The sequence below is a fragment of the Penicillium brevicompactum genome (genome assembly GCF_028827555.1).
Source record: "Penicillium brevicompactum strain IBT 35665 chromosome Unknown utg000005l_segment0_segment0, whole genome shotgun sequence".
In the NCBI taxonomy this organism is placed as follows: Eukaryota; Fungi; Ascomycota; class Eurotiomycetes; order Eurotiales; family Aspergillaceae; genus Penicillium; species Penicillium brevicompactum.
The window spans coordinates 2,797,158-2,819,863 of NW_026623208.1; the positions used below are offsets into that span (position 1 = coordinate 2,797,158).

General features: G+C 47.6%; 7 protein-coding genes across 7 annotated transcripts; 4 read left to right on the plus strand and 3 right to left on the minus strand.

The window, feature by feature from the left end:
• Positions 1–90: 90 nt before the first annotated feature.
• On the plus strand, positions 91–2,940 carry N7506_006905 (putative esterase; the record flags this gene model as incomplete). The annotated part of the gene is made up of 3 exons (XM_056956198.1): positions 91–387; positions 442–1,312; positions 1,376–2,940. The coding sequence occupies 3 exons, from the start codon at positions 91–93 to the stop codon at positions 2,938–2,940; spliced, it is 2,733 nt and encodes a 910-aa protein (XP_056810532.1).
• A 1,322-nt stretch (positions 2,941–4,262) lies between these two features.
• Positions 4,263–5,912, plus strand: N7506_006906 (uncharacterized protein; the record flags this gene model as incomplete). Its single annotated transcript, XM_056956199.1, has 1 exon — positions 4,263–5,912. One exon carries the CDS (start codon positions 4,263–4,265, stop codon positions 5,910–5,912), a length of 1,650 nt encoding a protein of 549 aa, XP_056810533.1.
• Positions 5,913–6,199: 287 nt separating this feature from the next.
• Positions 6,200–8,353, minus strand: rglA (putative rhamnogalacturonase B; the record flags this gene model as incomplete). The annotated part of the gene is made up of 11 exons (XM_056956200.1): positions 6,200–6,340; positions 6,393–6,533; positions 6,587–6,833; positions 6,886–7,107; positions 7,160–7,371; positions 7,421–7,472; positions 7,528–7,603; positions 7,652–7,721; positions 7,774–7,895; positions 7,944–8,045; positions 8,095–8,353. 11 exons carry the CDS (start codon positions 8,351–8,353, stop codon positions 6,200–6,202), a joined length of 1,644 nt encoding a protein of 547 aa, XP_056810534.1.
• A 3,451-nt stretch (positions 8,354–11,804) lies between these two features.
• N7506_006908 (uncharacterized protein) lies at positions 11,805–12,293 on the minus strand (the record flags this gene model as incomplete). Its single annotated transcript, XM_056956201.1, has 1 exon — positions 11,805–12,293. One exon carries the CDS (start codon positions 12,291–12,293, stop codon positions 11,805–11,807), a length of 489 nt encoding a protein of 162 aa, XP_056810535.1.
• Positions 12,294–13,100: 807 nt separating this feature from the next.
• On the minus strand, positions 13,101–14,167 carry N7506_006909 (uncharacterized protein; the record flags this gene model as incomplete). The annotated part of the gene is made up of 3 exons (XM_056956202.1): positions 13,101–13,184; positions 13,322–13,756; positions 14,093–14,167. The coding sequence occupies 3 exons, from the start codon at positions 14,165–14,167 to the stop codon at positions 13,101–13,103; spliced, it is 594 nt and encodes a 197-aa protein (XP_056810536.1).
• Positions 14,168–15,174: 1,007 nt separating this feature from the next.
• On the plus strand, positions 15,175–18,190 carry N7506_006910 (uncharacterized protein; the record flags this gene model as incomplete). The annotated part of the gene is made up of 6 exons (XM_056956203.1): positions 15,175–15,264; positions 15,342–15,762; positions 15,820–16,181; positions 16,257–17,103; positions 17,174–17,357; positions 17,407–18,190. The coding sequence occupies 6 exons, from the start codon at positions 15,175–15,177 to the stop codon at positions 18,188–18,190; spliced, it is 2,688 nt and encodes an 895-aa protein (XP_056810537.1).
• Positions 18,191–20,415: 2,225 nt separating this feature from the next.
• N7506_006911 (Zn(II)2Cys6 transcription factor) lies at positions 20,416–22,594 on the plus strand (the record flags this gene model as incomplete). Its single annotated transcript, XM_056956204.1, has 6 exons — positions 20,416–20,469; positions 20,541–21,036; positions 21,097–21,413; positions 21,464–21,874; positions 21,931–22,163; positions 22,216–22,594. Coding segments are annotated over 6 exons (1,890 nt in total), but the record flags the coding sequence as incomplete, so codon positions are not given.
• Between the last annotated feature and the right edge of the window lie 112 nt (positions 22,595–22,706).

Here is a 22,706-nt window from a genome sequence, read left to right on the forward strand (position 1 = left end):
CAATTCTCAAAAGAGGAACCTCCTAGTATAAAAGATGTAATATTCTATTCAACTTTTTTCTGCAGACCGAATTATATTCAGGGGACAAAAATGTCTCCTATAAAATCAGCGGTGCTTTGCACTTTGCTTTGGGCTTGTTTAGCCTTCGGCCTTGTTGCAAGAGATCAGAACAATTACTATGATCCATTGACCAAAGCCCAAACAGCAAATCTCAAGCGAGCTGACAAGGTTCCCTTAAGAATCCTGCCTCTTGGAGCATCTCTGACATGGGGCCTCCTCTCCGAAAGCGGGAACGGCTATCGGAAGTCTCTCCGCGATGCCTTGCGATTTGACGGTTGGGAGGTAGACATGGTCGGAAGCAGGAACAACGGTACAATGGAAGATAATGCAAGTTATAAGCCCCAGATGCTGAAGTTCACTCATGATAACAGTTGCCCGTAGGATGTTGAAGCCAAATCCGGCAACACAATTGAGATGGTTCAAGCTGCTTCGGTGAATTCGCTTCATTATCGTCCCAATGTCGTTCTTATCAATGCTGGCACCAACGATTGTCGCCTTGCGATCGATATGCCAAACACTTCGGAGCGAATGAAAGTCCTCATCGACAGTCTGCTTAAGGCGGATGGTATGGACAAGACTACTATCATTCTGTCGACCCTCATTCCCTCCACGGAGGTCAACACAACAAAGTTTCGCCCGGACGTGAACAACCAGTTCCGAGAGCTTGCTGTGAAGCTGCGAAGCAAAGGATATCCCATCGTACTCGCCGATATGGATCCCGAGAAACCGGATCCTGGCAATGGATGGATTGTATCCCCGGCAGACTTTCAACATGGCGACTCAGTTGACGATACCCATCCCAACGAGCACGGATATGCCAAGATGGCATATGTGTGGTATAAGGCCATTCAAGCGGCCGATGACGCTGGATTTTTGAAGTCACCAAACAAATTGGATCCGGAAGACGAGAAAGGCGGAGTGTGTGTGAAGGAGTATGGAGATGGTGTGTCTGCGGGAGGTCTGACACAACGGGGAAGTGGGGAGGACGATGGGATTTACCAACATTCTTCAGCCTCCAAGGGGATAGTACTTTCTGTTGTCAGCAAAGCGGATCAAAACCAGTGGTTCTTTGCAAGATTATTCCGACGCGATCGAGACGATCTTTTGGGATGGTTCGAAAAGGACGATGGATCCGTTGCGTATGGCACTTGGAGAAACACTGGAAAGGATTCCGACAGATTCGTCAAAATCGCGGATACTTCGGTCGATGACAACTGCATTCAGGCAGGTGTGAACTTTATCGATATCAATGGTAAGTCACGACCCGGACACAAAAAAAAGGCGCACCGTTCAGATGCCTAACCAAACTTCTCAGGTGACGGACTGGACGATTTCGTCTGTATCGCGAAAGACGGCACAGCTTATGCCTCTGTGAACAAAGGAGACGGGACTGATTCCAAGCCACCAACTTTCAAATCCATCGGCAAAATCAAAGACCACGAGAATCACCCGCAGGAGCGCGTCCGATTGGCCGATATTGATGGAGATGGGCGCGCCGACTATTGCGTACTCGCCGATAATGGCGATATCACTTGCTGGCGCAACGGGTGGATTGATGACGTCCCCAAGTACTGGCAGCCGCTGGGTAAACGTTTCAGTGGTAAAGACATGGGAGACATCAGGGGTGTGCGGTTCGAGGACATCAACGGAGATGGACGTGATGACTGGCTCTGGCTAGACGATGTCGGCAAAACGACCACTTATACCAACTCGCGAAGCTGTCAAAAGGGCAAGGAGGGCGATGGTCTTAATGTTGCGTGGCGACAGGGATTCATGAAAGGAGCCACGTCTGGTCCTACCCACCAAGGCATGACTGGCTTTGGCGACAAAGGTCTGCGTGACAGGATTCATTTTGCCAGGATCTATGGTGAGCCACAAGACTTTGGATTGCTTGGACGACAAGATTACGTCTTCATGGAGCACGTGAAAGAAGATGGTAACCACCGATTCAACATGCGCGTTTGGAAAAACACGGGTAGTGGCTCTACCAAGCTGCGCGCCGACGGAAACGCATATTGCAACATGCTCGGTCATGATAACGGCATGATGGACTACGTCTGGATGTCATCAAAGGGGAAAATGCGCGTCTATGAGAACAGGGGTGAGACAACAGTGAAGGATGATGGCACTAGTTTCTGGGGCAACAATTACATCATGTTTGACCCGACAAAGCAAAGCATCGCGAAGGAGCTAGATCGTCGCGATCTTCATCTCATTGACTGGGATGGTGACGGCGCCTGTGATATTGTATGGACCGACCCCGACAATGACAACCGTGTCAAGCTGTGGCGAAACCGCATCAAGGAGACGAAGAGCATCGACTGGGAATACGTCTCCAACCCTGCGCCCGATCTTCACTGTGCTGAGAAACGTGGACTTGGACTTTTCGACCGCCCGGTTCAATTGGCAGATGTTACTGGTAATGGCAAAGCAGACTACCTCTGTGTGGAAAAAGACGGCCGCTCTTCAGGCTATGTGCACCGCGATGGGAACAGCTGGGACCACATCAACCAATTCAAATTTGCGGAAGGCAAAGATCGTGCGAATCTTCACTGGGCGGATGTGGATGGCGATGGGAAGGCGGACATGATTCACACAAACAAGTTCAACGGCGATGGTGCTGTTTGGTTAAACAAGGGCGAGAAGAATGTCGGAGGTTCCCAGTTTGAGTGGGACTCTGTTGGTGCCAAGTACCAAGGTGCTGTGGCTGGATCATGCACTTACTATCCTGATCTAGATGGAGATGGACACGCCGATATGCATGCGGTCAAGTATTCCTGGACCAATACTGCGGAGACTTGGTTTAGCAAATGTAGCACTAACAAGGTTGGCGATGATGGAGAGATCATGGATCCTCATCTTCCTGTGATGCCTTCTTAAATAGATGTGGGGCTTCGAATGGTGCACGGAACACTCGATTTGAATGAATGGGTTCATGGATATAGATACCTAAGCTCCAACCTTGGAAGCTTCTCCCGAGGTCTTTTCAGAGAGACCTGCCTAGCAATGTAACTTTCTTAACCAGAAACCTTCAACTTCAGTCTGCCCACTACCCAGTGACCGCTTCCAAGATTGTTACTTCCAAACTGATAAACCACTCTTCATATCTTTTCTTTTCCCGAGTGGGTTTCAATGACTTTGAAAATCACGAAAGGCAAATCCTAAGAATTCCAAGGCTGTAAAGATATTGATTGACAATTTGAGAGTAACATATTTTTACAAGGTTGCCGTGCCCAGTTTCTTGATTTTGCCTGCCGCTGGCGGCACCAGCTGCGTGATGCCCATGGTTGACACAGCATTGGTGTCGGTCTCACTTTCATGATGTTTGTTCCAGTCCAAGTGGTTGAAATTATTGGACTTTATGTACAATGGAAGTATGCAGGACGTTGGGGAAAAGAGGCGCGAGAGCAAGAAGGCCTTGGATGTCTGAATTGATGATACACGCTCCAAAGGTCCTGGAAAACCAAGGGCTGTGCTGTATGTGTAATGTCTCGACTCATACTTGGGTATAATCAGGTAGTTTAACATGATAGAATTATTCAAACCCATCAAGTTATGACGATGATCCAATCCGATACACCCTTATCGTTGATATTACCATACAGGACCAGAGTGGGCCACATAGATGGTGCGGAGGAAACTCACCCGCTGTAATTTACGGTAATGGCCATACAGCGGAGTTGGCCGACAGCTATCAAGCTACGATCCCTCCCCCACCACTCCGCGAGATTGACCAAAGCCTCTGGGGAGAAGGACCCTTGGAACTAAGCACCTCGAGCCCTCAATTTTCCCGAGCCCTCACAAATTGGAAATATTACGGCCACCCTCCCTGAGAAGTCCTATCAGCTGCCACACACGGGTATTATCGGCAAGACCCAACCGAACCATATATAATACCACACCCGACTCCCTTCCCAGTGAACTTGATCTCGGGGATTTGCATACCAACTACGATCACTGTGGAGCCGATCTGCGCGTCATTTGCATGATCAAGGCTGCGTTATAGACTTGCATTACATTCTTCCGTCTAGATTGACATCGCTGCGATATCTCTTCTTGTCGAAGTTCTAGCGCTGTTCTGTTCTTGACTAACAACATTCGCGGAAACCGGCATACATCGACGCTTTTGCTCCTTCATTTGTCTAGGAGCTTCCAAGATTGCTCTTCGGTCACTAGTGTATATTTCATCACATCACTTGAACATGGGTTCAACGAGCGATCATGCTTTCAACGTCTATCGCGGCACATTTATTCAATTGAGTCGCCTACCAGAGACGGGGTCCAAACCGGAACTGTGTCGAGATCAAGGTGCATTATGGGTTTCAACAGCCGATGGACGTATCAAAGGTTGGGATTGGCAAGCGCGCGATGATCAAAGCTTCGCCGATTTAATGACCCGCAGCGGATGGGCCGACTTGGATGCCGCTGAGCCCACGAGCGGTAACCCCAGGGCTTCCAGGATAGGAGTGAGGGTGATCACAGCAAACGAAGAAAATAACGAATTTTTCTTCCCAGGGTTCATTGGTAGGTCCCTCGCATTAACAAAACTACAAGCAGCCAAAACTCACCAGCGATTAGACACCCACATTCACGCCCCGCAATACCCGAATTCCGGGCTCTTCGGCTCCACGACTCTGCTAGATTGGTTGGAAACGTATACCTTCCCCGTAGAATCCGGGTTCCGAGACCAACCCGATCCAAAGCAAGGATATCAGATCCAATCCAAACCTCAAGACACCCCCGTTCCCGCACAACACATCTATAACCAAGTCATCTCCCGCACTTTGTCCCACGGGACAACTTGTGCATCTTACTTTGCAACAATTCACATCCCAGCAACAAACGCCCTCGCAGCACTCTGCCACGCGCGCGGTCAACGCGCTTTTATAGGCAGAGTATGCATGGACGAGCCGAAGTTCTGTCCGAAGTACTATTGTGACTTCTCCGCTGATGACTCCGTATCCGCAACCCGAGACACAATCAACTTCATACACGGACTCGATCCATCCGGCCGACTCGTTAAGCCCATTGTGACTCCCCGGTTTGCGCCTACATGCTCTGCACCCGCGCTTCAAGGCCTGGGCGATTTGGCTGCGGAATTCGATCCGCCATTGCACATCCAGACCCACATTGCGGAGAATCTGAACGAGGTCGCGCTTGTTAAGGACTTGTTCCCCAAAGCGGACAGCTATGCTGGTGTATATGATAAGTTCAACCTGTTGACCCGTAAAACGATTCTGGCGCACGCGGTTCATCTATCGGCCGAGGAGCGCAAGCTTGTTCGAGCGCGTGATGCGAAGGTCTCACATTGTCCGGCGTCAAACTCGGCACTTGGATCTGGGATTTGTCCAGTGAGAACTCTTCTCGATGAAGGAATTACCGTTGGATTGGGCACCGACGTTAGTGGTGGGTATAGTCCTAGTATTCTTGAAGCGGCACGGCAGGCGTGTCTCGCCTCGAGGCTTTTGGGACACACGGCACAGTGGAAACACGATCATCCAAGCATTGATGATGGACGGGAGAAGCTTTCTGTTGCGGAGAGTCTTTATCTTGCGACTCGTGGAGGTGCCGCGGTTGTGGATATGGCGGAGGATGTTGGTGGATTTGAGATGGGAATGTTGTGGGATGTGCAGTTGGTTCAGCTTGGTGGGGTCAAGAAGGCTGACAAGAGTCCCCTGGAAGAGCTCACTAATGGGACGACCGATCTTGTAGAAGCTGGTCCCATTGGCAACGTTGATATATTTGGAACGGAGACTTGGGAGGAGAAAATCCAAAAGTGGGTCTGGAGCGGAGATGATCGGAATGTCAAGGCTGTTTGGGTTGGAGGAAGGCTGGTTCATACTAGAGCTTGAAGTTGGGATATTGAACGTTTGTACATATTCGTTGATTCTACTCGATGTTGGCCGTGGTATTGTTTACTCGACTAAGATTCCTAGATTTAGAAAGCTAGAAACCAACCGTTGTCTACATACACAAAATTCATGGTCACACTGAAGCACATCACCCTGGAGGTCAGTTCATTGTTCTTCATGAACGCATGTTCCCCCAACAACACGGGTTCCTCTGGAATGAAGATATGCGCCTCCTTGTGAAGTCCCCTTCTGATGTATCCCAACATACAACATACAGGTCGCGTGTCTTACTGGAAAAGCTCGACGGCATCGAAGATCTGGTTGATTGTTAGATTCAGAGCTTGGGTCAAGGAAATCCAAGCGATGCTTACAAAGTTGGGGCTGAGATAGGTATCTCCCGAGCTGCCGGAGGCAACGGTGATGGTAATCTAGGCTTATATCAACTCGTGGTTCTGGTCACCTGATATAAGGAGAACTTACAGTGTTTGATCCTGCAACAATGGTTCCAGCGGGAAGTGAAACATCATAAACCTCACCAAAGCCCCGGTAAGCGCCACGGGTGACACCGCGAGAGTTGAGGTTTGTTGGGGCCGCCGGAGTAGAGCCGGCGTAGCTGTTGACCTGCAATACCATTAGCAAAACTAGCACTTCATGCAATTACCAGTTTCACATACTGTGACTTGAGGCCGGGCTCCCGCAAAGGAGAGAGTAGTTCCAATCCTGAGGGTTGCGGCTCCGGTTTGCGAAGACGTTGCTGTGAATTTGATTGTCAATGGAGAGTTGACCGACTTGAACAGGGCCATTGGGAAGTCGGTCAAAGAGGAACTGCCGACGGTGTAGGTTCCTGGGCTCCATGAGGACATGCGGCTGTCCGAGGGATGCATACGAAGCTGGTTTGCAGCATTGCGGAATCCGGTAGGTCTATAATGCAATCAGTACTGGGATGTAGAAGGTATTTGCGACTTGTACTTACGTGCCATCCCATTCGCCGATTTTGAAAATTGTAGTTCCGGTACTCACGGAGCCGGAGATGCTTTTGGATGTAGTTGATCCAGCGGTCACGGTGACGGAAGAAGTGGCAACGGGGTATTCACCCTGGTAGTAGACCATGGTGTATGTTCCGGGCTTCATAGCGGGAGAAGTGAAAGATCCGGAAGATGAAGCGTAAGTCCAATACTGGGCAGCAGAGTTGTACCTATTCTCATGTCAGACACGCGAACTTCCGAAGATAATATCGATGCACATACCAGTGAATGACCCATTTGAAGGATGAGCTAGCGCCGGAAGCAGTGCCCTTGACATATCCTCTACCAGATGTAGCGACGTATCCCTTGATATCGAGATCGGCGAAGAACGATGTGTCAATGTTCGAGCTGGGGGTTCCGCTTCGACTGAAGTACATAGAGTATGGGCCGTGCAAACCCTGGCGGAAATCCTCGGTCTGAACGTGTCCGGAATTCTATCGGATGTCAGTAGCTGCTAGAGTCGGTGATTGGTGATCGGCATACCATGTACCAGTATAGACCGGTGTAAGATCCAACATTGTTGGTGTTAATGTCACTTGAACATATTAGTTCGACCCTCTTCACAGGTTCTCAACACAGCGCCGACGTACCGGAAGAAAGGACCTCCCGAGGAACTCTCGTATTGGTTCAAAATCATGCAAACCCGGTGAGCACTTCCAGAAACACCTGCTGAATTCAGTATAGTTGCGAAAGATCAGGAATGGGACTCGTTACAGTGGATGTTATCATCGATAAACCGCTCGCTGGAGTAGAACTTGCTGCGTGTTTGTCCATCGACCAGGAACTTGATCTCATTAGAGAGGTGCATGGAAATTTCTGGATATGATTTGACGTACCACATCCTCGCCTTCGACCACAGAGCCTCCTCCAATGTTCGAGACCACACCAAATGGCTCCTCATTTGGCAGAAGATCCGCGTTCAGGCGGGCGATGTACCGAAGCTCGCCAACGGAAGGTTCTATTTCCAATTAGCGGGTCAACATTTCTTTGTTGGTTATCAACTCACCCGCGGTGGTGTAAGTCGCCATGTGGATGATCGGATCTCCGCTGTGGACAACATAGTAGTGTGTCAAGGTGGACGTAGCACATGTCACCTTGATGTAGTCACCTGCATGGGTCAGAGAAATATCAACAGTTCGCTTCGTACCAGAACTCACCACTTTGAGTGGCAGTGACGGTTGTACCGCTTCCAAGGCCGGATGAAATGTGAGAACCCGTCGACTGATATTGAAGCTCAGAGCCATAGAAGTTGATGGAGGTAATGTCACAATTGGTCCGGCTGACGGTGAACTTCAGAGCGTTGGAGGAACCAGCATCAATCACGTAGGATGCAGTACTGGTGGTGATACCAAAGGCCGCATAGGCCTGCTTGGCAAAAAGTGCCAGGGAGGCGACCGCCAATGACTTGAAAAACATCTTGTCCCTTCGTGAATGCACTGAGCTGTCCGCTTGACTCCGGATGAGAGGCGATGGCGTTATATACCACCGGGAAATCTCCGGCGTGCATACTGAAACTCTGCATGCTGAAAGGTGGAGATATAAGAGCTATCGAAGCTCCGTTCCTGCGTAGCTTTCAGCCACGCGCTGGATTTGGGCACAGTTCCACCAATGCGTGGCGTTTCGGGCTTTCTTAGCAGTAGGGCTATACCGTTTTGGGGACGGAATATATGCAAAACCCATGCCAAGCCCGCCTTTTCAGAAGAATAAGCACACACCCATCAATTTAGTTGAGGGGTGCAGATGTGACGAAGGCTAGCAGGTCGCGTAGGCATGCCAAGCCCCCTGAAATTCCACGTGGGGTGATGGTTGTTTCAATCACACGGAGCGTCCTTCATTAGTCCTAGAATGACCGGTGGATTCTCACTTATTCATGACATGTCTGCCATTAGCTGACATGCTTTCCGGGGCTAGAGGACCTTTCGAGGGGCGACATTTTACCACAATCGTGGGAATGTGAAATATTCGGACTGGTCACTCTTGCTATCCATGTCGCAGGAAATAAAAAGTGACGAGTGACGGTCGGAGACCAAAGGAAAGTCCAATCGGGAGTGAGGACGAGCTTTGGCCAGGAGGGGGTATGAAGACAAATACTCCGTGGGGAGTACTCCGGAGATCCCAAATTCCACGGTGAGACTTCGGAGCCATTTGGACCGAGAACACCGACAGTGTCGAGCGGGTCGAGAGTGCCGAGAATGCCGAGGATTCTGATCTTGCCGCCTTATGGCCAATGTCGGCAAAACATCCCCACGCGCGGTGATCTGAGGTCTTTACATTTGTTTCCTGAAGAAGCTCATTTTCTCTTCAACAAGTGGCTTTCGGGCAGTTCAATGAATCAAACCCCTCCGTCATATTCAACTAACCTGATTCAGTCGTTGAAGAAACCTTGGAAAAGAGAGACGCTCAGCTTACCTCTTCATGCTTACTTCGGCGTGTTATATCACCTCCCGACTGCCGCACCTACGCCCTCCACGATCAAAGATCATACATAATGGCAGGCGTGCCCAACTTACCAGCGCTGTGGAAAGTTTCTATATTAACCTATGATGGCGACATGAAACTGAGTACCTTATAATCAAATACTTTTGCCACAGAGCGGGAGAAAGCTACGGAAGCGAGAGGCGAGATACTCGGCGGCGCCATCGCGCGTGGCTTTTCTAGCAAGGCGGTGCTGCCAATCTAGCACAATAATACCTCCTTTAAGGTATATACTAGAGCCCCAGGAACTTCGACTATAAGAGAAGCTTGCTTTCCTACCGCGTGGCTATTGGCCTGTCAAATCCACGGATATTGTCAAAGCATATAGAGCTTCATTTGGTATTATTGAAAGTGTTCAATTACCGAGATTTGATCGAAAATATAGCGAAAGAATTCACATTGAACGGAACATCGCGAAAGGTCTTCCCCGTGAGATTATCCCTCTAGGTCCGGGGCCAGATCATTCGTTATGTAATTGAACCCAAATTGGGCTTTTCCATTGTCCTAGACCCTTTCCCAGTCTGATTCCAAGGTTGTGTTGTGAGAAATCAGTCAAGTGTTCAAGAACACTTTCCCTCACTCTGGCCAACCTCTTGCTATAGAATTGATCAACACATGCAACCTTGCGTGGGAAACCGACAGTAGAGCTTACCAGGCAAAATCCACTGGAGCAGTTTCCGAGACTACCATCGGTCTTGCATGGGTGTCCATTGGCAATCTAGAAAGGTCAACTTGTCAGACTCGAGGACCGATCGTATATGTATCAAAGTGTTGTTACCAGGGGCTTTTCGGCAGCGAAAGCGACACCAATGATGGCGAGGAACCCAACAAGAATGAAACGCATATTGTGGTTTGGTTTGCTGTGCGGCTTTTTGGAAGGTTGGTGGATATTTTCTGTTGTGGTCTGCTACGGGACGTGGCTCGATGGTATTTATATCCCCCGCGCTAAGGCCGCTTGTCTTGGGGCTTGAGATACTGCATTTTGAGGGTGTTACAAAGTGGATCCTCTTGCTGTGGTGAGCTTGCTCGGTGAAAAATGGTATTTGCAAGGAAAGACTTGAATAAATTGTTCGAAACGCAAAGTCAATCGTCGATGTTAGGCTGATTTGATACACAATCGGCATTTCCAAGGGCTGTGGTAACGAATGAGGGAAATTTCCAAAGAGACAATTGCCCATCGTCGCAAATTGTTGGCCGATCTACACTTCCAAGGTTTGTCGGCCCTTCGCACTAAGCAAACAGACTGACAGGATCTCCTTGCTTGTTTGTTGTTTATACGGAGCACTGATTGTCAAGTTTCAACTTTAGAATTGCTTTTTCCTTGAACTTTGGCTGTGCCAAAGCTTGCAGTCTACCATGATTTTATTTCTCCTCCACTGAAGTTTAAGTTAGGTTTTTCATTTCCTCCTGATTTGGACTACTTCAAGCAGCTTCAGCTGCGAGTTGTTGTCTTTCACTAGAAAATTAATTCATACATAATTTTGCAGACACGATGTTACAGTGGACGGGTTCAAAACTGAATCTAAATTTACTTAACAAAAAAATATGGAAGGGCTTCAACCGACTTCATAATTCTCCCAGCCAATACAATTTTTGTTATATGAAAGAGAATTCTGTAGCCTATCTCGTACTCCGTAGTAGTGATCTTGCTTAGGTGTGTTCTTGAAAAGCAGGGATCAGGGAGGTTTTGAGCTAGACGCCCGAGTTCCTAGTCAGATTTTGATTCCATCCACTTGAATACTACCATACACATGAATAGCTGCAAGTCATATCTCCACAATATTGCTCAAATGAAGGAGAGCCAGGCAAGGAGGATGAATTGCAGATATCTTTAGGCCTTTTCGGTTAGTATTCGATATCTAAATCCAATGAGCAATCATCCAGTGGCCACTCTTAGGCACGTTAGTTTATCACGTCGTATTTGACAGGCGGTTCCTTTTAAAAAAAGTTTCACTTACACGTGCTACTCCAATCGATAAAGTAATACTTATCCAAGAATTGAGCGTCAGTACTGTTTAACAAAGCACTTTCTTCATTTCGTGGTCGAGACATAGATCTTATCTTAACTATAAGACAGACACTTGCTTCAATCTCAATGCTGCCGATGACAAACGGAATTTCCTGCAGGTTGCCGGGACTCGACGGGAGCCGGCATATGAGATTTCCAGTACTCCGCACAGTGTACGGAGTATCAAGGCAAACATTTGCTTCCTAATCTTTTACTCGATTTGTGAAATGTAGGCTCAAACGCTTGACGCTCTTGTAAAAGCAGTTCAAAATCTAATAATACATGTCACAGTTACATATTACTACCCGCGTGCTAAATGCACAAAAAGAAACAAATAACGCAAACAAAGTCTCAGAAAGCATCGGACAGCATACTGAGATATGATCATGCCCCCAAGAAAATCGAAGAGGCAAAGACAGTGGAAAGAAACACGACAGCTTTCAAGCCAATGTGCGCTTTTGGCGATGTGTCACTAGCACCGGATGTACTGGTACTGGTCTCCGAGCTGGATGTCGAAGTCGACGACTTCTTCTTGTCGGTGGTTGACGCCGAGGTTTCCGATGAGGTCGGGTATGATGTTGCCGTCGCGGTGGCATTCGTGGAGCCGTAGCACCACACGTCCTTCCATTCGACGCCGGCGTCGTAGAGACAGTCTGTGAGCTCTTGGACTGACTGGTCAACAGCCAAGGCATAGATAGCACAGTCATTGTTGTATTCGGTTACTCCTGCAGGCTTCGCGCATTTGGAAAGATATCCGTTGTACTTGTCGGTGTTGGGAACGCCGCATGCTGCATCTTTAACGGGGAGTTCGTATTGAAAGGATGTTCCACAGGCGGTACTAGTGGCCGTGGACGCGGTTGTGGTGGTAGACATGGTTTGATATGTTTTCAGGTAAAATGAAAGAATGTGAATATTCGGGTTTGCGTTTTTATTTGACATCAACGAGAAATTCTACAAGTTGAAATGCATGAATCTTTATAAACAAGCCCTGTAGCGGTCGCTGATTGGATCGCCGATCTGTTGTTCCCGGCTATTTTTAGCCGGCGCTCTCGGCATTCTCATTTTGCCAATGGAGATGCCAAGAGAAGAAGAAACAGGACTATTGACAAGTGAAAAGTTTGATTCATATTTTACACATCTAATATCCGAAATTTTCAAAGTCCCATTGCTGTTTCTCCGTGGAAGTGACGGTGCGCGTTATATCGCACTTGGAACGAGCTATGATCCACTAGCCCCACTGCTCTTTGCTAGCGTCCTCTCTGAATTGGCCTTGTTGGTATTCCACTCACGAACGTGGGTCCTTCAAACATACCCAATTGACCTTTTTCTCGTATTGAACCCGGTGTTCTACCTGCGTATTGACCGTGGTCAGTACAGGAGCTCGGGAGTGCCATACATCCCATCCAGATGGGATCTAAGTGGTCGTTCAGCTTATGTATGTGAAAGGTTTAGGTTAAATTTTGCGATTTCGTTCTTCTTTGGCTACGATATCCACAAGCGGTAGCATTTCATCAAATATCACAGGCTTCCCGTCACTTCAAGGGCACGATCGCAAACCACGTCAGACAGAGAGTCTAACATTTGTACAGGATATCCATAGATTTATCGCTAAGAACATATCATTTGTGGTATTTTTAATGCTTGAAAGAGTGAATTTGTGAATACAAACAACATTTAACCTCATAGTTGAATCAGTGGAGGAATCATGGAAGCCGAGCCCATCACATATACCGGGAAATCAAATTCCTGGATGATTGTCTGAGTCTGAAAAGAAAGCTCAAGCGGTTAGCTACAAGGACGACATGGAAATTTTCCTCCAAGAAAGGGCTCATTACCTGATAATCTCCGATGAGAAAGCCCAGTCTCACAATCAATCTGTATGTTCGTTTGATATTGCATACTTCGAAGCTGGAGGTCAGCCCTGAGGGTAGTGGGTGCTGGGAATATATGGAATCACGCAGTGTCACCACTTTTCCAGCACGGCTTTTTGCAAGTGGAACCGGATAATCCATGTTAGCTGAGCTTTGCACGATCCACGTGCTGGTTGATGACTCGGTTATGCCTTGGGCTTTGACCTGCGTTTTCTCGACCAGCATGGTCTGGAACTCGTTCAGTATGATACCACAGCACACATCCCCATGCTTAGTGATATCTATCTTCAGCGGAATTGGCTGATTGAGAAGGAGACAAGGTCCGTTCTGCAACTCGGTGTCAATCTTGAATGATAATGGTGATCCAGAAACGATTTGTGGATTCACCATGAGAACACAATCTTGTTTCAATGGTCTCTGCTGAGGTAATGGATCTGACAAGTATTTGAATTGTAGATCGCACGTCTAGAAATATGTTAGTCTGTGGTGCAGTTTTCAAGCTTCTATCGGGAACACATCAAGGTGTTATCTCACCTTTTTCACTGTATTTTTCCCAGTTACCACGACAGTCAGTGAGTATTTGATCTCTGCAGCGGAGCTAGAGTTTCCTGTTGATGGTGGGGACTTCCTCAGTAAATGCTCTTTTTGCGACCGCCAGCGTGCAATGTTCGCACATGTGATTTGGGATTTGTTTGACCAATGGTCAGTCTTGTAGCATTCTGTGACTTGCGGAAGCTTGAATTTGTCACAAAATTATTAGCCAAATCAGCTTTGTTGGAGGAAAATCGGGTAGATACTTACCGTGATTGAGAATGGCAGTGTATAATTCCCACTTCCGATGGTGACACTGGAACCTCTTGATTCTTTCTCTTTCATCAATACATCGGGAGGAAAGATTCTCTGTGACTTTTTGAAAATCTATAAAACTACAGGTTAGTCGATATCAATTTGTCTGAGAACATAATAATTCTGGTCAGTACCTGATGGGTTTCGGTGCGGTTTGTGTGACTAAGTCTGGAGATTGCTGTCCCCGACAACTTTAGAACAACTGTCGACAAATCGGCCGCCGAATCACTGTGTAAGACCACTTCGCCTGAAATCGTGTCTCGAGGCGTATAGACTGAGTCTTCTTGGTCCAATTTTATTTCCACTTCCATCGGTGCTCGTGGGAGCCAGACTGAGCCCAGCTTGAGTAGCATGAGAGACGATTTGGGAAAAATGTGATTCTCGTTGATTGCTTGAAAATGAGTGATACCAATCTTGGACAGGCTTTCTAGCTCATTTAACTCCTAGAGCCGTCACTTTGTGAGCAGTGTGAACAATATGAGTCTTGACCACGTTGTCTCACTTCTGGCTCCAGGTCTCGGCGCAGTTAAAAATCAGCCCCTCATGGACTTTCGCAAAACAGCACATATTTTTAGTCGGTAACAATGTAACGTGGAAATCAATTCTTTCTAGGCTGTTAGCTTGCTCATTCTTTGGGCACAATTTCTTTTCGCGGTGGACTTATTGGCCAGCGAAAATAAGGATGGTTTTAGCCGCACGCTAAATAAGAGATACTGCGCTATCATTGGTCAGACTCTTGATACAAAACAAAATTGTGGGGCGCCGGTTTAAAATAGCCGGCAATCGCCGAGCTATAGTCGCCAAAACCACGAAGGTGGTTCATGAAAGAGTTTTGCGTAGCGTATAGTTTGTGGGTAATGTCTGGTGCTTGGAAAAGTCTACCATGGAATGCGCTGCTCAAATTGGATGAAAGTGCACAGCTTGTGGTACTGTGATTTCTATCGATCCGAACTGGCTTGGCTCCAGGGATTGTATTTTGGATCCTCAGCTCAAGTACTATCGAGACTGGTCCCACGTTAGAGATTGTTGGATACATCATGGACCCTTCATTTCACAGACCCTACTCATTTGAGTATGCACGACAAAGCGAGGAAAGCGACAGCATGAATGGAGATCCTTCTCATCGGGTACGTGTGTGAGAGATGGAAATTGATTGATTTCCCGGCATGCGGCAAGCCGAGCTGACGGTCTCGGTATCAACTAGAGTCCACAGCCCGTACATGAGCAGGCAGTCTCCCTTCTTTACCCAGCCGACACCTCTGCACACTCTCTTGGTCCTTTCGCAGACCCGGTCCCTCCCAGGGGAGTCACTCAAAGATCCTACAGCACTTTATCGGCGGAGGCGAATGACCCCGAAGCCGATTTCATGGATTCACAAGATATGCCTGGCCAGTTCAAATTGCAAAACTTTCCTTGCCAGGGCTCCGCTATTGCTTCTTCGAACGACTCGGCGCCACAACACAAGAGCAGTACCATTCGCCGATATCCGACGCGTCGTATCAAGTTGGTACAGGGCTCCGTCTTGAGCGTCAACTATCCGGTACCGAGTCCCATTCGCAATGCTATCCAGCCGGAATACCGAGATGCTGGGGGTGAGCTTTCAGAGGAGTTTACACAAATGAGATGTGAGTTGGGAATGAAACTTACTACGTCTTCTGATGAATATGCTGATAATGGGCTAGATACTGCCGCCACCTGCGATCCTGATGAGTTTACGCTACGCAATGGTTACAATCTACGTCCTTCGATGTACAACAGACATACCGAGCTCCTCATTGCGATCACTTACTACAACGAGGATAAGGTCCTCACCGCGAGAACTCTCCACGGCGTTATGCAAAATGTCAGAGACATCGTCAATTTGAAGAAAACGGAGTTTTGGAACAGAGGAGGTCCCGCTTGGCAGAAGATCGTCGTCTGCCTAGTCTTCGATGGGATGGACCCGTGCGATAAGAATACACTCGATGTTCTGGCAACTATCGGGGTGTTTCAAGACGGAGTCATGAAGCAGGATGTGGATGGAAGAGAGACTGTGGCGCACATTGTGAGTTTTGGTTCTATTTTCAGGCGGACACCTGGTGAAGCTCTGAATCTGTGGGCTCTAACTAACTACGCCTAGTTTGAATATACTACTCAACTATCGATTACCCCCAAGCAAGAGCTGGTGCGCCCATATAAAGACAACCCAATGAACCTGCCGCCAGTACAAATGATATTTTGTCTCAAAAACAAGAACACAAAAAAGATCAACTCTCATCGATGGTTATTTAATGCGTTTGGACGCATACTCAACCCTGAGATCTGCATACTCATCGATGCAGGTACAAAACCTGGTGCCAAGTCTTTACTTGCCTTATGGCAAGCGTTTTACAACGATAAGAATCTCGGCGGAGCCTGCGGCGAGATCCATGCACTTCTCGGCCACCGATGGAAAAAGCTCATGAACCCATTGGTTGCAGCCCAAAACTTCGAATACAAAATTTCCAACATCTTGGATAAACCATTAGAGAGCAGTTTTGGCTATGTCAGTGTACTTCCGGGCGCGTTCTCAGCCTACCGCTACCGGGCGATCATGGGCCGACCGTTGGAACAGTATTTCCATGGTGACCATACGCTTTCTAGCAAATTGGGCAAAAAGGGCATTGACGGAATGAATATCTTCAAAAAGAATATGTTTCTTGCTGAAGATCGCATTCTTTGTTTTGAATTGGTTGCCAAAGCTGGCAGTCAGTGGCGGTTAACATATGTGAAACCATCGAAAGGAGAGACTGATGTGCCAGAGCTGCCAGCAGAATTTTTGAGTCAGCGTCGACGCTGGCTGAATGGCTCTTTTGCTGCATCTCTCTACTCGGTTATTCATTTCAATCGCATCTATCATAGCGGACATGGGATCTTTCGATTGGTCGCTCTCCATGTTCAACTACTCTATAATATCTGTCAGCTGGTCATGACATGGTTTTCATTGGGTATGTGAGTCCTATTCTGCGTATCTAACTATGCTACTCTACTACAGGCCTTAGCTAACATCTCGATTAGCGTCATATTGGCTCACAAGTTCGGTCATTTTGGATATTGTTGGAACGCCCAGTGGGTCAAACAAATTCCATGGATGGCCTTTTGGCAATGATGCGACTCCGATCGTCAATAATTTTTTGAAGATCGGTTACTTAGCATTCCTCATGCTTCAATTTATCCTTGCGCTCGGAAACCGACCAAAAGGGTACGTCTTACGCTTCTTATGTTATGTTCCCGCTGACGTTCGAGGTTAGATCCAAATTCCTGTATACACTCTCGTTTGTGTATTTCTCAGTAGTACAAGCTTATCTCTTGGTTCTCTCATTCTATCTCGTCGCGCAAGCATTGACGCCGGAAAATCTTGATTTCGATTTCGATCATGGTTTCTCAGCCCTGATCTCCGGATTCATTGGATCCACCGGCGGAATTGTCTTGGTGGCTTTGGTATCAACCTACGGAATCTACTTCATTGCCAGCATTCTCTATGCTGATCCATGGCACATGTTTACTTCATCCTGGGCCTATTTCCTTGGTATGCCATCGACCATTAATGTGCTCATGGTGTATGCATTTTGCAACTGGCATGATGTTTCTTGGGGCACGAAAGGATCAGACGCACCGGAAAAGCTTCCATCGGCCCAAACGAAAAAGGACGATGAGACTCCGTTCGTTGAGGAGTTGGAAAAGCCGCAAATTGACATCGACGAACAATTTGCTTCCACTGTGAAGCGAGCACTGACACCATGGAAAGAACCGGATGATAATGAGGGCGTGGCACTTGACGACTCATATAAAGCATTCAGGACTAATCTGGTCTTGTTGTGGACATTCAGCAATGGCCTTCTGGCATTGTGTATCAACAACAGCAGTATCTCCAGGCTATGTTTGACGGTATGCTGGGCTCTTTCTATCTTAGATACATCGGCTAACGGATCTAGTCCACATCTACAACTCGCACGGCGTGGTATTTCAGATGTATTTTGTGGGGTACATCTGGTCTTTCCATCTTCCGTTTCTTTGGGGCACTCTACTTTTTAGTCAAGACAGGAGTCCTATGTTGTTTTTCTAGACGATAATCCAAGCCCTAAGTCGATGGATCCGAGAGATTAGGGCTGTGGTGCTGCATGCCCATTGGATGATTGTGAGTGACCAGTTGGTGGCTCATTTGAAGGGTTTATACTTCTGAAGGCGTTGGCGTCTTGGGGCTGGTTGTCCGAGGTAGCGACCTTACCATGCCTGGTTATAATTTTATTTACGAGTGTTGAGGAAAACAAGCGCGATGCACTTCCAAGGTTTCTGTTTACATGATTGATTTCATGTATATCTAATACAGTACTCGGTGATGGTACTGGTAAAATGGGTATGGTATGGACGGTAAAAACTAAAAAAACTAAGTATTGCCCGACCCATGGAACCATGAATGCGGCTCTGTTTTTAGACTCAGTAACTACATGAGTCATCAAACTCCAGCCAGAATCCTTGGATTGCAGGTAAGAGTTCTTCTATACATACTCACCGACCATGTTTGGGTGAGAAAAAGGCATGCAACAGTTAACCTGTCCAGAAAGTGCTGGTGGGGAACTTTTTACTATGGGTGGAGTCCGTGCACGGCATTTTTGCTAACAAATAAGGGCCCAGTTGGGCCAATTTCTCAGAAATTTGGGGACTTGGCCGTTTGAAATGTTCCAAAATCATGTGACTCTCCAGCGGCCCTTAGCACTTGTTCCTGCACGCCGGGCGCTTTGCTTGGCCAAACGGAGAAGCCACACCCCCTGACTGCGCCCGAGCTAAGTACCCATGGCCGAGGGCAGTGCTGGTGACTTATTTTGAGTCCGGCGCGTCTCGGATGTCCCACACAACACTCATTCAATTGAAACAGCTTCTCGTGAAAACGTTGCATGCTTGTGCTTTGACTATCCCAAAGATCTGAGGCTCATATACTCAAGTGCTACCTGCGACCGGAGTTGGTTTCCCCGTTACCACAACGAGGTGCCCCTGAGAGACACGCCGCGTGGGGCGATTGCCGGTCGCGTACCGGCAAACCAACCACCCTGGGATCCACTGAGACTATGAACTGCTAGGCTTAGTTTAGCTTTTTCCTGGCGCGTCAGCTAACTTTGCGGTCGAACTAGTGCGAGTCTTCGGCCCCGCACGAACAATAAAGCTCCATGGGAGACATGGTTCGGACTGAACTAAACAAAGCATGCAGAGTGCCTCCTCTCCACACGCCTTTTGGCACATGTCAAACACATTTGCTAAGGAGCATTTTGTTTCGATTGATGTCAGTATCACTAGATTAGGGTGCAGAAGACTAGTCATTTTCTTTGTCTAACAAGCGCAATGGTCTAGAAATGTCACCTTCCCCGACATATCACCCGTTCTTCCAATCTCTTTTGTCTTCTCCCCGCATCTTCGAAGGGAGATCTTGAACGGGCTTTTTGTGACTAAATATCTCAGACGGAGTAAACGAGAGTTGTCCTGAAGCAGGAGCTTTGCTCTTGATTTGAACTTGGAATGTGTTGACGCCTTTCGCTGTACAGAGTAGCCTGTGCTATAGTCAGGAACTTTATGATTGCTCTCCATGATGGAAGCTTCAAGATTTTAAATTTCGCAAAGCTTGTTTTCGAAAAACCGATATCTAAAGACAGTAGCTCACGGCCAAAAGCATTTCTTAGATATGCTCAATTCCGATGCTGGTATTCCACCAGCAACATCACAGAAATAGCTGTTGAATATGAAGGAATAGATCGTGTTGTTTTGGCTTCTAGATTTTTCTAAGCCCTGTGGATCTATTATAGGTGAATATAAGTGAGGGCAAATGTAAGAAAAGAAGGTTCGTCAGTTTCATCACCGTTTCGTAGACGTTAGAACCACAAGACTTCAGCTTCTTTTACCGGCGATGTCCGGATCTACCTCAGCGCTTTTCTATAGAAAAGCCATTCTCGATGGCTGAGCCTCCCGTCCACAGGGCTGTACTCCGTATAGTTGGGGTCTATAATTAAGTCTCGGCTACCGACGCCAAGAAGACGATGAAACCCGCCAAGTCGATCAATGCTGCCTGGTTCACAAATTTCTTGGCAAATGTCCGAAGTTCCGAAATTTTTGAAATCCAATTTTTATTTTAAGGGTCCACTCTCGATGTGCCCCGTATTATACATGGCTTCCTCTTTTCTCGAGAAAAATAGGAATTCATGATGTCAAGTGACACCCCTTCTAGAAGCACCAGGGGCACATTATCTGTGGTATGAATCACTCCGAAAAAGCAAACCTCTCCCGCTAATAATGACATGCAGTGTGACCTGTGTCACTCCCGCAAGGTATGCTTTGGGCGAAAATCAAATTCGACCCCTGGACTCGCAAGTGAGCCGTACTGATGAAAGAAAAAAAGGTCCGCTGCGATAGAAAAGACCCATGCGGCAACTGCCAGGATGCAGAAATTACGTGTGATCGAAAGCGAACCACGAAGCGGAGATGCATGGCTAGCCGTCGCCAGGAAACATCAAGCGCTGGCCCTTCTCACATTTCTCGACTTCAAATTCTTCCTGATGTTGAATTTGACGAATTGGTGACATCTTCAAACGAAGTCGTACCGTTCTTACCGACCTCTCGTGCTATATCACAGCTGGCGTGGGATGATTCACTCACACCCAACGCTCGAATTCTATACGATCCCATTTATGACGCGCAATCAACTATTCTGCGCCAACTGCGCCAGTTACCGGGACTCACTTTCGATAGACGCAATGTGCTAGAAACCGCACTCTCGGTCATGAACGTATTATCAAATGACCCATCAGCTTTTGCACAGGAGGCGCAGAGTGGAATCCCAGGCGCCGGATCACCGAGGATTCCACCTATCGAGTTCCTTACTTGGATGTTGAAAGGTATGCTCCCGCTCGTGACTTTTGACTAGAGAATAGAAATTGATTAGAAATGCCGTGCAGATATCGAGACCGACAGGTTCGGGCCATTCGTTGCAGATTACTTCAGACATGTTTCAACAGGAACTTTGAAACATATGGGTCTTTCTCTCCTTCGCAAGAGGGTATCGCAGCCCGAGTCTATCATTTATACTGTCTGTGTCAACGCTGTTGCATACAAGTTTCTTACAACCGTGATCAATCTCGAGGACGATCCAGATCTCGCTCTCGAACTCCAGGAAAATGCTATGGAGTACCGAGCGGCGGCTCAAGTCGCACTGAAGCAAATTCCACTACTCGTCGCACCGTCACTTGGTTTATTACAGGCTATTCTTTGTGGTGTATGCTATCTATCCCCACCACCACAATGGACCTACTGACATCTGCTTAGGTATTCCTTCATCAAGGCGCCGGTGACGTTGGTCTGAGCGGCGACCTTACCAAGGCCGCTTGCAAAACTTGTACCGATCTCGACCTTCCGGGAGTCGTATTGAGGGGAGTAGCAACGGAAGAGGAGCTATTCTGCTTCCTTTGGTGTTTTACCTTGGACAGAAATCACGCTTACAAAGTACGAACCTCGCGGTGTCTTCTCGATGTACACCTCCCACCCACTTTCGCCGATCTATATCCTACTTTCCCCGAGATCGCTGAGCTTCTTTTGATCTACGTTGATCTGGCTCGGGTCCAAGACACAGTTGTGTCATATCTTCCAGACTCTTTGGCTCAGCACGTTTCATCGTTACATGTGGTTGGGGAACATATGCTTCTTCAAATGGAGTCTATAAACCACCGCATGAACCAGGTGAGATTGATACATTCTCGTAAGGTATCTGATAGCCTGTATGCTAACCCGGTCAGATTGACACATTGTCTTCAGAGTGGAAAGGACTTGACCGTCAGACTGAAATGTCTGCTCTAAAGTTCGCATACCAATCTGTAATGACTGGCATTCTCTATCTTCTCCAAGCTGATTCCGATCAACCGCTTCACTCAACGGATGGATATCTCCAATCCGCACGCCAAGAGCTCTCTGCGTTGGTATCAATGTGTCACACAGCCGAAAAGCAAACGGCCGTCAGCTTTTTGAACTGGTGAGTATTCCACGGCGCCTTTACACTCATTTCCATTACTAAGACCCAGCAGGACAATTTTACTCTATCCCGCCACCGCATACTTGGTCCTCTTCTGCAACGTCGTCGCCACATCTGACATCGGGGACTTCAATCTGATGAAAGCTATCGCCGATTGCCTAACACAGACAGGTATCAGCTATCCTCTGGTTCAACTCCGTACACTATTCCAGAATTTCCTCGGCCTTTCTCAGGGTTTCTTCGGCGACGAACGGAATATGCAGTTGCTGACGGGACCGCTGGATGCCGCTTCGTACCCAAGGAACTCCATCTCGGTCTCGTGGGACCACCAGTCCTTCAATGAGTTTGTGTTCAATGGCGCGGAAAGCTTTTCTGGTATGCTGGGCATGTCGGATGGTGAGTTCCCATTGCTGTATGGAGACTCTGTTTGAAATTTTGGTCTTGGAAGTTGTGGCATTGCGTTGTATTTTGGTGTTGTCACATGGGTTTATTTGACTTAGCAGTGGAAGTTTTAATGTATCAATGAATGTACAGTATATCCTT